The sequence below is a fragment of the Lissotriton vulgaris genome, chromosome 7 (assembly GCF_964263255.1).
Source record: "Lissotriton vulgaris chromosome 7, aLisVul1.2, whole genome shotgun sequence".
Classification (NCBI taxonomy): Eukaryota; Metazoa; Chordata; class Amphibia; order Caudata; family Salamandridae; genus Lissotriton; species Lissotriton vulgaris.
Window position 1 is genome coordinate 1,738,030,574 of NC_141695.1, and position 13,197 is coordinate 1,738,043,770.

At 51.3% G+C, this 13,197-nt stretch overlaps 1 protein-coding gene across 4 annotated transcripts in view; it reads left to right on the top strand.

The window, feature by feature from the left end:
- LOC147706526 (alpha-2-macroglobulin-like protein 1) overlaps nucleotides 1-13,197 on the top strand; it is a 360,239-nt gene that overhangs the window by 145,612 nt on the left and 201,430 nt on the right. For all 4 annotated transcript variants that reach the window (XM_086932994.1, XM_086932995.1, XM_086932992.1 and 1 more), the window contains exon 17: nucleotides 12,186-12,282. In XM_086932994.1, the coding sequence (XP_086789120.1) occupies nucleotides 12,186-12,282 (97 nt within the window). The remainder of the gene's footprint in view (nucleotides 1-12,185; nucleotides 12,283-13,197) is intronic.

Consider the following 13,197-nt stretch of genomic DNA (forward strand, 5'->3'; position numbering starts at 1 on the left):
GCTCCCCGCTCCCGCCACCACCGCTGACCCCGCCCCTTTTTTCCTTCTGTTCCCACCCCGCTCCCGCCTCCCAGCTGCTCCGCCCACCCGCGCACTTGGCCTTATATGGCGACCGTGCGACGCAGGTGAGTGTGATCCACTTGTGGGACACCCCTGCGCCGCACGGCCACCAGCTGCTGCGTGTGTCCCAGCGCCTTGCCCTCTGCCTCGCTGCCGGTTGTCTCGGCTGTTGTTTGTTTTGGTTTTTGCCTTGTTTTTGTTCGCCATTTGTGCCTGTTTTTCTGTTATATTTTCTGCCCGTGTTAGCGTTGTGTTGTTCATTTGTGCCTGTATTTTAATCTTTTTTTGCCCGTGTTAGCGTTTTCCTTCCTGTTTGCCCGCCTACCTCGCCGCCCTCCGCCTTCCCTCCCCGCTCCCCGCTCCCGCCACCAACGCTGACCCCGCCCCTCTTTTCCTTCTGTTCCCACCCCGCTCCCGCCTCCCAGCTGCTCCGCCCACCCGCGCACTTGGCCTTATATGGCGACCGTGCGACGCAGGTGAGTGTGATCCACTTGTGGGACACCCCCGTGCCGCACGGCCACCAGCTGCTGCGTGTGCCCCAGCGCCTTGCCCTCTGCCTCGCTGCCGGTTGTCTCGGCTGTTGTTTGTTTTGGTTTTTGCCTTGTTTTTGTTCGCCATTTGTGCCTGTTTTTCCGTTATATTTTCTGCCCGTGTTAGCGTTGTGTTGTTCATTTGTGCCTGTATTTTAATCTTTTTTTTGCCCGTGTTAGCGTTTTCCTTCCTGTTTGCCCGCCTACCTCGCCGCCCTCCGCCTTCCCTCCCCGCTCCCCGCTCCCGCCACCACCGCTGACCCCGCCCCTTTTTTCCTTCTGTTCCCACCCCGCTCCCGCCTCCCAGCTGCTCCGCCCACCCGCGCACTTCGCCTTATATGGCGACCGTGCGAACGCGCAGTGGTCACGCGCAGCGGGCCGAAGGCGCGCCAAAGGTAAGCCCGTCTGCGCCCGTCCGCAACCGGATCGCGACCAGCGCCAGGACCCCTGGCCCACGACGACCCCGACCTACCCGCCTGACGTACTCCGCCGCCACCCTCATCGCACTCAATACCGGCCGACTCCCAGATTGCCACCAAGCCACTCCACGACGCACCCACGGACCCTTCAGCTGCCACGCCTGCAAATTCACCTGCATCCGGACCTGCCTCGCACCAGCACCCGCCAAGTCGAACACCAGCAGCACCCACCTCAAGTGCATCCTGCTCAACACCCGCTCCGTCCACAGACACGCCATCGAACTCTGGAACCTTCTAGACGCCACAACCCCTGACGTTGCCTTCCTCACGGAGACCTGGATGAACGCCTCTTCAGCTCCCGACATCGCCATCGCTATCCCAGAGGGCTACAAGATCGTCCGGAGGGACCGCAACGCCAACCAGATGGGAGGAGGCATCGCCATCATCCACAGGAACACCATCCGTCTCACGACCAGCACCGACAACACCCTGACCATCGCCGAACACCTGCATTTCCAGATCCACACCAACCCGAACACCACCCTCAGAGGCACCCTGATCTACCGACCTCCGGGACCACGCACTCAATTCAGCGAGGACATCGCCGACTTCGTCAGCCCGCATGCCCTCCCCTCCGCTGACTACATCCTCCTGGGGGACCTGAACTTCCATCTGGAGAACAACAACGACCGCAACACCAGAACCCTGCTCGACAACCTCGCCAATCTTGGACTCAAGCAACTGGTGTCCACCCCCACCCACCTCGCCGGACACACACTTGACGCAGTCTTCTCTTCCAGCACAGACGTCAACTTCAGCCACGCCACAGAGCTTCAATGGACGGACCACAGCTGCGTCCACTTCACCTTCAAGAGAACGACGACCCACCACCACCAGCAACAGGCCGCCCGCAGAAGCTGGAACAAGATCACAGCAGACCAGCTCGCCACCTCCCTGAGCCAGCACCCTCCTGCCAGCTCAGCGAACCCCAGCCAGGCCGCCGACAACCTCACGAAGTGGATCAGCATCTGCGCGGACGAGCTCGCCCCGCTGAGAACCCCGCCCAGCAGACCCGGCAGCAAGAAAGCCCCTTGGTTCACCGACGAACTCAAGAGCTCCAAGAAGAACTGCTGAGCCCTCGAGAAAGTATGGAGAAGGGAACCTACACCGGACAACAGGACCTCCTTCAAGCTTGCCACCCGGAAGCACCACCAGCTGATCCGCGCCGCCAAGAAAACAGCATTCAAGGACCGGTTGGACAACAACGCACACAACTGCAAGGAACTCTTCAACATCGTGAAAGAGCTCTCCAACCCCAGCGCAGGAAACAACGACATCACCCCATCGCAAGACCTCTGCAACTCCCTCGCTTCATACTTCCACAACAAGATCGCGGACATACACAGCAGCTTCAACAACCAACCAACGCACACCATGACCGAACAACCACCCCCCACCACCACCCTCCACGCCTGGACCCCGATCAGCACCGAAGACACCATCCGCACGATGAACTCCATCCACTCCGGATCACCGACCGACCCCTGCCCTCACCACGTCTTCAACAAGGCCGACGCTGTCATCGCACCCCACCTGCGAGACATCATCAACACCTCCTTCGACACCGCCACCTTCCCTGAGAGCTGGAAGCACGCCGAGCTCAGCGCTCTACTCAAGAAACCAACAGCGGACCCCACCGAACTCAAGAACTACCGCCCTATCTCGCTCCTCCCGTTTCCAGCCAAAGTCATCGAGAAGACCGTCAACAAGCAGATGGCCGCCTTCCTCGAGACGAATGGATCCCTCGACCCCTCACAGTCCGGCTTCCGAGCCAATCACAGCACCGAGACCGCCCTCATCGCCACCACCGATGACATCCGAGCCCTGATGGACAACGGAGAAACAGCGGCCCTCATCCTCCTAGACCTCTCCGCGGCATTCGACACTGTCTGCCACCGCACCCTAGTACAGCGCCTCAGCAACATCGGAATCCAGGACAAGGCACTGGAATGGATCATCTCCTTCCTCGACGGAAGAACACAGAGTCCGCCTACCACCGTACAAGTCAGAGGCCTCCGAAGTCATCTGCGGCGTCCCTCAAGGATCATCTCTGAGCCCCACCCTCTTCAACGTCTACATGAGCCCCCTCGCGGCCATCGCACGCAAACACAACCTCAGCATAATCTCCTACGCCGACGACACCCAGCTGATCCTCTCCCTGACCAACGACCCCGCCTCCGCCAGAGCCAACCTGCACGAAGGGATGAAAGGGGTAGCCGAGTGGATGACGACCAGCCGCCTGAAACTAAACTCTGACAAGACGGAGGTCCTCATCCTGGGCTCTTCACCCTCCGCCTGGGACGACTCCTGGTGGCCTCCCGCCCTGGGCACCGCACCCAAACCGACAGACCATGCACGCAACCTGGACTTCATCCTGGACTCCTCCCTCTCCATGACCAGGCAAGTCAACAACGTCTCCTCGGCGTGCTTCAACATCCTATGCATGCTACGGAAGATCTTCTGGTGGATCCCCACCGAGACCAGGAAGACCGTCACCCAGGCCCTCGTCACCAGCCGACTGGACTACGGCAACGCCCTCTATGCCGGTACCACCGCCAAGCTCCAGAAGAGACTCCAGCGGATCCAGAACGCCTCAGCCAGACTCATCCTCGACATCCCACGAACCAGCCACATCTCCGGACATCTGAGAGACCTTCACTGGCTCCCCGTCAACAAAAGAATCACCTTCCGCCTCCTCACCCACGCACACAAAGCCCTACACGACCAAGGCCCGAGCTACCTCAACAGCCGGATCAACTTCTACGCTCCCAAACGCCACCTCCGATCAGCCAACCACGCCCTCGCCGCCGTCCCCCGCATCCGAAGAGCGACTACAGGAGGAAGGTCCTTCTCCTACCTGGCCGCCAAGACCTGGAACTCCCTCCCGACCGACCTGCGCCTGACCCAAGACCACCTCTCCTTCAGGAAGAAGCTGAAGACCTGGCTGTTCGAGCAGTAGCGGCACCCCCCACCCCCCCCAGCGCCTTGAGACCCTACGGGTATGTAGCGCGCTCTATAAGTGTCATTGATTGATAACTTGACACGTCATTGTTCTCAGAGGCAGGCTTTATGTATCTTGGTTTTTGTGTTATGAAGGGGATCGCCGAATTTGGTGCAGATGTTGGACTTTATATTTCCGGTGCAATGTGGATGCGGGGGAGGGGGGGTGCGGGGGCAATTGACACATTTGTTCGTCTCACTGCAGGACTGCTGGAAGAGAAGGCACACTCCAGGTAGCGCTATTATCACCCGCTGGACTTCCGGGTCGCGCTGGGCCGCTGGTCGAATAGCGCGCATGCGTGTGATATGCGCGCTCTCCTACCCCTCCCTCCTCCTTACGGGCGACCTTGTTCTTTGCGTGGGGGTTGGAGGGGGGGCGGGCTTGGGGAATTTTATGTGTTGTTTTTGTCTTTCAGCAGGAGAGCAGCAAAGTGAAGGTCGACAACATAGAGTGAACGGGGCAGTGTGGGTGGTGGGGGGGCGGTTAAGAGGTATTGATTGCTTTCAATTTCTATTACTGCAGGACTTCATCCAGATGAGTGTAGGATCACACATCACGACGAAAGCGCAGAGTAATTTGGTTTGTCCCACTGCGGGCAGTGGGCCGGTTTTAATGGATACTGGCTGCAGGTTTCCTCCCCAGGAAGTTCTTTTGCCTTTTAAAAAGTAGTCCTATTTATTCTTACTTTGGCTTGTACAGTCTGTACTTGCTGCACTTGAGATTGTGTGCCTTCTGCCGGTGTTGCTTCAACTCCACGGCTTGCTAATTTTGCTTGTTCCTTTCCTCTATCAGTTATCTCAGGCAACTTATCTGGTTTGATAGTGCTATGCTCTGACACTTTTGGGTATATTCGTGATTGACCGAAGTACTCTAAATAATAATTAACAGTAATGGAATTTGGAACATCTCTGGTACTACCTCAATTAGTAGTACATATTTAGTGGATTTATTATGGTTAGCTAAGGTGGTACACCCACGGCTTAGATCAGGTAGCCTAGGTGGCTACCCAAGGATGAGTTACTGATGGGTGAATTGGTCTTACTTTTTTCCTCAACTGCGACGTGGCTAGATGGAGGTAAGAGAGTCGGGTTTTAGGTCTGGAGCGAATTAGGGAGCATAACTAAAGGCTGAGTTGATGCAACATCCATGCTCCAGTTGGGTTTGTAATTTACATCCATAGTTACACATGTTGAGCTATTTTCCACCTAAGGTCAACACTTTCCCATCCCAGGGAGCTCTCTTTCCAGCTTCCTAGATAGAGGTAGGAGAGTTGTGTTTTAAATTTGGAGTAAATCAGGGAGCTGACCTAAAGGTTGAGTTGATATACCATTGTTGCTCCTGTCGAGTTGGGATTGGAGAAATACATTACAGGTGTTACCAACCTACATCACAAAGGGGCTAATGTGACTGGGGGACTGGTATCTAAGCGCTGAAAGTCAAGTAGAGGTTAATTACAGCGACACATGGCAGACAGTCTAAAACGCTATGCGGCGACGGTGGCACTTGTGCAAGTACCGGAAGCAAACACATCGTCAAAGCTGGCATACAGTGTGTTACAGGAGTATTGTATATGGGCATGTTGCATACGTGTACCAAGCACAGGTAGTAAGATTATACTGCAATAAATGATAACATTTCAACAACATGAACACACTGGGCAGACACTTCCATAGTCAAGTGAAATTTAATGTCATTATTGAAAGGTCTGCATTTAGATATTGGAGAGGGCATGAAGTAAAGTTAGACGTGCCTTCATAGGGGGATAACTTTGAGGTCAGTTTGGAAGGCCCGTGAGGACGGCTTGTTGCTGGAAGTAATGTAGGGGGACAAGTTAGAAGTTACTCAATATCACATACAGCCATGCAATGTAGATAGCTCAACTTTGAATTCGATCTGTTAATATCTGATGGTTAGTATCATCATTGATCAGTTTAAGAGTGTACGATGGGTGGTGCCGGATTTGTGCCTTCATCCATCATTTCTGGTATGTTGTGCTGAGGCGATGGTAATATTGCTATCAAGGAATCTAAAGTTAACCCACAACAGCGTGGGACCACAAGGATGTATTTGCTTTGCATATGGTTATTAGTACATGAACTCTTCACATCTTGAAGCGGAACTCGTGGGGAGCAAACATAGATTTATCCCATCTGTAAAGAATTAATGACGGATCTATGATTCAATTAGATGCTTGCCGCCGATTAGACTGTTTATTATTACAGAGGGGATAGGAACCTGGTTTGCAGGTCTCTGCAGCTCCATGCTCCTGGCGTCAGTTAGCACAACCTTGGCCAGATGGGTCAGAACACTTAATAGGGGGACAGAACTGACACTACCATAGGTGATCTCATTATTAAGAAAACGCGAAGTTGCGCGTAGCAAGGTGACTACATGAGAGGATAGTAGAAGAGGTCTAATCTGGGCACTGCAGGAAGAGAATGGGTCAGGTGTGCTGATTTATATGGCTTAAATAGTACGAGTGCGGTACATTAGTACATTCTTAGCAGACAGTCAGAACGTTATGAGGCATTGGTGCAACACGTGCTAGCGCCGGAACACAACTGACTAGAAAGGTAGCAAAGTGTGTTACCAGAGATTGGTGACTGGTGCATGCGTCTATAGAGGACCACACTAGGTTATAGGTCTACACGGCCATATTGGGCACACTCTCAAGGCGTCTTTACTTGGGAAGACACCTCCAAAGTCAAGGAGAAAATTATTTCGTTATTGAAAGGTCTCCCTTCAAATAATAGAGATGACAAATTCAATTTTGAAAGTGTGCAGGTAATGCGGACAAATTAGTGCTCGTAACTTCCAACCGGCCTGGGTAGCGTGTGAGGCAGTGAGGGCCATGTCTCATTGCTGAGAATGCGGATTGTGGATGGGGGTGGGGGGGGTGCTTTTGATCAATGTTTTCTGTCTTCAATGCAGGAACCGCGCTGGAGAACATCCCTACCCATAGGCGGGGCTACATGAATTATCAACAGGTATAAGGATCATAGCACACTGGGGCAGTGTGCTAGGGTCTGGGACTCCCAGGTTCTGCTCAGTTGTCATTAGTATCCATGGGGGAACGCGCCTAATTACACATGAAAATAATAAATTGGTAGTTCGCGGGGAGCCGGGACATAGTAGGTAGCCCGGTGCAGTAATTGGATGTTCTCGCTTACTGTTGAGTCTGGGCAATGTGTTTTACGGCGCAAGAATTGGTGCTCTCTCTGGGTGCAGCGGCATAACAAGGACTGATCATGCATTTCATGGGACAGAGAATTGAGAATGTATTTTCAACTAAACAACTGGATCATTTGGGCATCTCTTGTGCATTAATGGATTGCTGTGCCGTTTGCTCGCTAATATTTATTAGCTGTTGATCAACAGAGGCCCCATCCACTGAGGGACTGGTGGGTGCTTGATACCTGTGGCACATTGGAAAACCCATGTTGGGATTACTCCCTTGGTACAGTCTGATTAATTCAGAAGGGTGGAATGTTTTCTTCCACAATACCCACAGTTATTGTTTAACAACATTAGGCTATGACCAAAGAGCTACCAAGTTTTACTTTCCTGTCGGGCCACAGCTCCTAGGTGACTGGACAAGTACCCTCATGGGTAATATGGTTGAAGACCGGTCGGGTCCTCATTGTGGGGTACATGGAGGACTTCTTAAAATCCCAGGTCTCACGGGGCCAGGCAGTTCTGACTGACTGTGTAATTGTGTGATACGCTGTCCCATCGGAGCTACTCAGTCTCTTTCAAGTCCAGGCAATTTTACGCCCAAGGTTTCGTGCATAGGTCACTGTCTCACACATGCACACTCCAGCTAGGGAATGTCCGACTAAAGCAGCCTTATATCCGTGGTCTGCCCAGAACCTTGTGGGTCAGATGGGCGTATTTCTGACATTGGGTCTCCATCAACTTCAATGTTGTGTGCTAGCAAGAATGTGTCTTTCTTAGTCTTCCAATGTCTCTCTTCGTGCACTGAAATCATGGAAATGTCACACATAGCGGTCTTACGCGTGTAGCCCTGAAAAGGGTGGCTAGCTCGTGGCTGGCTATGCAAGAAAGCTTTAACTGAGGCTTCCTTACCTTGGGCAAAGAAGCTGCTTTGACTGTTGTAAGTATAGTGCTCCTTTTGTATATTACAGGGAGGCATTTGACAGGTGGCAATACACCAGGCAATATTCAGCACATTACCCGAACTAGCTAGACAGCCCGGCAGATTAGTTGGGCCTGCACAAGCCGCACATTAACTGCTGCATCCTGGCCCACGCTGAGACAATCACTTAGTTGTACCACATCACTGCCAGTTTCATTTACTCTGGCCATTGGCACTATGGGGGTGCATTATCAGGTTACACAGAATGTAGGGCCTGCATTAGCCACTCACATACTCACATACCTCCTCCAGTCTGATCCCTCTAAGACCGCTCGGCTATGCCTCCACTTTGAATCAGGCTGTTACAGTAAGCCTCTAACTTGTTAGTTCTTGGGACACAGGTTGACAAATGTCGGGCCATGTAAGCGATTGGTTGAGGCTGGATTTACGTGAAGGGTCCAGAAATGGGCAGGCGATTTTAGCAGCAAAAATCAACAGGGGTTGACACGTAATGGGGGGCCCGTGGCTAGGTGCTTGGGTGAGCTTTCACCTAGATAGTATTTAATTAGTTGTTTTCAGGTTCCAATTAAGGATTCCTCCGGCAGTGTGCACATGCCAGGACGTAAGAGGAAGGATTAGTTCATCTAGTTGCACTACTTGTGTATATATAGTTGTATAGGCTGCTTGTTACAAGCTTCATAGGGTCCATCGAAGGCCAGGCACAGGGGGACGTCTTGTTCAAGTGTTAAACATGAAGAGATCCTCTACACAGTGTTTTAAGCCAACACCAGAACGCAGTTAGCAGGCATAGTTGAGAGGTGAGGGTCCTACAATTCGGTTACCTTGGGTTTGAAAGTACGTGTCTTTCCAGTGAGGCTGAACAGGCGAGGAGTTGGTTAGCCTCCAGTAGGGTCGGCGTCATGGGAGTGAGCCGACTGGTGTGACCTGGATGGTGAAGATGTCCCCAGTAGGTCTAAGTAAGGGTGTGAGGCCATATGCTAGACAGGGGACACCAGGCCAGTGGCCGTGGTGTCGTTTACCTGATAGAGGCTTGTTAGTGGCTGGTCAGCCAGCTGTACAGAATAGGTGAGACTGAGGGATGGCGTACTAGATGGACACCTGAGAAGCACAGTGGGCAGTTAGTTGTGAAGTTCATGGACATCACTGTCACAGTTCCCTGTCCGGAGGGCGGACTTGTCCTTGTCCTTGCCTGAGCCGAGGGAGGCCGGTGATTGCAATTGCAGGGCATTAGGTCCTTGGCGCAAAGGAGAAGGGGATAGTGTTGCCCAACAACTTGGGAGTGGCATGAAGCAGAGGAACTTGTTTCATCAGGCTTGGGTTGCTACTGGCCTAATGCACTGTGTGCTTTGATGTAGACGGGGTTCATTTACCCGAAGTTGATATGGCGATCTTTGGTTGGTATAGCGGAAGACACTAGGAGCAGCAGGTTGTACTAATAGGAAGCTAGTTGGTGGGGGGGGACTCTGGGGCGGCGGTGGCCACTCCCAGAGCCTTGGCGGAGTTACAGGGCGATCCAATGCAGAAAGGTACAGAGGGGTACCCTCTACAGGAGCACTGGTGGGTGCGAGAACAGAATTATCCTCCAGGGAGAGCCACGCTGTGATGGATCCTGGAGGACCGACGGCGCCCCGTTGGTCCTTCGGGCGGTTGTAGACCCGAGCAACCGGGGGTTGCCACAAGGCTCCGCCCCCGAGGGGGGGGGGCGTGAGCAAGGGGCGGAATAGAGGTCCGCCGAGGGGAGGGGTTAGACCTTCCCTCAAAACTGACAACACCCCCGCGGTTAACACCCCGGGGGGTTATGGCTCATCAGGTGGGCGGGTCGCGAGGGGCGGCCTGCTCTTGGATCGCCCGTAAGATAACATGTTGGCATAATGTATGTGCTAATAAAGCTGCAACAACTTTCTCCATCAACTTGTGTCGTGTCGGTTATTGGTGGAGGGGTATGTTGTATGAAGAAAGGTCTGGGTCTGGGCCGATATTGGCACCAAGTACGGTGGCTTGGCCAACAAGCGGGAAAACAAATACCTTCTGTTTGCAGCACTCAAACCTTCAAACCGCTTGATGAGGAAAGGCGGAACAGGGACAAACTAAGAAATAGTCCCATTAAGAAACGCCTCACGCTGTCAATGCTCATACCAGCCTGGAATCAGACTGTCCAGCTCTGATCCTGTAAACAGGAGAGCCTTGTAGCTCCGTCCGCAGCTTCTGCTTCTGGTGCGGGGAACACAAGGCTTCTGGGGGTTGTAGTGCCTTGTGTTCCATTCGTCCCCGGGTGGTCTCCGGGAAGTATAGGAATTATTCACATTCATACTGTGGCTAGGAAAGGAACGGAAAGGAGTGCCCAATGTTCTGCCTCTAAGGGGATGAACCATGATCGCTACACCAGCACATGTTTTTGCATGTTATTATTTTCCTGGGATTTAGTGTGAATAGCCTAGGCATGGTCAAACATTGCCCCTTGTTGTTCTCTTTGGTCAGACACTAGCACCTAGACCTATTAGGAGCATGCAGCTGCTGTTTGGTGTACACATATCTTGTCATATAACTAGGGACAGGGTTCTGGAAAACAGACACAGAGCATAGGTCCTGAGACAAGACGCAGAACATTCATCTATCTATGTATGCTAAGGTATGGAGTTTGCCACTAAGCCCAGAGATCTAAAATTTATAACCACCTAGCTTTAGCAGCAGGATAGGGTTTAGGCAGATCTGTCAGATAAAATGACAGGGCATTTTTTATTGTATATGGTTTATTAAGCATGCTGATGACCTTGACATGCATTTGTTTTCTAATTTTAGCACATTTATTGCATCTTACAAGTACCAGTGAGAGAACGAAAGAGAATGTCCCTGTTACCACGATCCCTGAGAGGGCCGAGAGTGTTATGTTTTGGGGTTGCCAATCGCTTATCTCTCTGGAAAGGTTAGGAGGGCAATAGAGGCACTATGGCATGTCGTACTCTGGCTCATAGATACCAATGTGGTGTGGTGACTCAGTCCCCTACATACTGATGTTCTATGGTCCCAAGCATCGTCCTGTTCTGATTAGAATCCTTGCAACACCAGTCTTCCTTCCCCAACCAGACTGGGTGGCGAAAAGATCACTTCATACTCTAGTTGTCAAGTATGCCTCACCATAGAAAGAACACAACCTTTGGCAAAGCAGACCTACTGTTTGTAGCCTTTGAAAAACCCCTCAAGAGTCAACCAACATCTAAGGCAGGAATTGCTAGATGAATGGTCAAGTGTATCCAAACTTCCTATCAAATTGCTGAGAGAACACTGCTTATCACTCCCAGGGCACATTCTATTCAGAAGACGACTGCAAGCATGGCCTTCTTGGGAAACATTCCCCTAGATGACATATCCAAGGCACTGCTTGGTCACCTCCACACCCACACACATTTACTAAATACTAGTGTGTGTGGATGTTCTAGCCAGGCAACAGGCTATGGTTAGCCACACTGTCTTAAGTACCTTATTTAGGACACCTGCATCATCCACATGCAAGCCACTGCTTATGGAAGGGTTTTGCTTTACAGTCCATGTAGACCATGTGTATCTACAGCAATGCATGGTATGAATGAAAAATGTTACTCTTTAAGCATCTATTCATAGCGTGCAGTAAATTCACGTACATCCGCCCTCCTCCCCAGATGTGTGACTCTGAACACTAATCTGTTTCTTTCAGTTACTATCCTTTGCATGCAATAGACATGTGCATCATATTATGTTCACTCACCACTCCCTACTACTCACCTGTTAAGCAGAAAGCAACGAAGTTGATGTCCATGAATATTTCCAAAAAACAGAAGTCCATATACATCATGAGTCGAAAGACTTCTTCAAAGAAACAACCTGCAAAAGTCTGAGCCCAAGACTAGATTGCAGGAGTATGCAAAGCATGTTACTCCACAGCACTACACACTAGTAACAGATGCTTATGGAGTAAGTAACATTTTCCTTCACCCTCTGAATCCACTCATCTTTCCCTACAGGCCATGGGAATAAAGATGATAACCAACGCTAACATTCGGCAGCCAGTGAAATGTACTGATCACCCTGGTATGGCTAACCGTTTTCCTATGTTATACGGTAAGTATCCCCTATCTCTTCTCTCCTTCTATCACTGTATTCACTGCTCGTTGCTCCATCACTTTCTGCTTCATACGATAAACATCTTTTTAAGGTTACACCTACAGACAGCTTTACCGGTCTGGCAGGAGGCATTGTAACCACACCAGACATAACACACACATACACATTACATACATACATATACAATAAAATAGAATATGCAGAGAAGGTATATTTGAACATCTGCTTGTTCCCAGTGGCGACTGTGATTTAGATGGCTCTTCCAAACAGATCAGAAGGTGGTCCATTCGCACTGGTATGATACCAGGACATTTTGTGAATGGAACATCTGAAAAGCACACTTTTCCATTTGTACACAGATACCCACAAAAAATCAAAAAGTCCTGCCACCACACAAACACACACACACATTCATGAACCCCCCTCGAACCGAGCCGAAGCCTCACCCCACTGCTGTGGTCTTGTGCTTCCTTGCTCGTTGCCTCCATCTGTTACATCTCTTCTTGTTTCTCAATCCAGAGGAGGCCTTCTAGCGGTTGCTCTTGCATACATGTTTAAGATCCATGGTAAGCAGACCTGTCTTCTGTATCTCGCAACCTGTGCAAGCCGTGGTCTGTGAGTGCAGATTCCCTGCTCTACAATCAGCAGGGACCATGCTACCCAAAATAGGCATGTTGAGACCAAGAGGGCAATGTGCCCACGGTCCATCTGAAGAATAGATGGGGTGACCAGATGTCTAGCATCTTCCTGGATGGTCCCTGGTTTTTCAGGATCTGTCCCACCAGTTTTTATTCAGATAAATTAATGTCTTTATTTTGAAGAGAGGTGGCACAGGTGGATATAAATAATGTCACACTGCTCCACACTTGTCTTTCCAGTTCCTCACACCTTGCACAGAGAGTAATTGCTTCA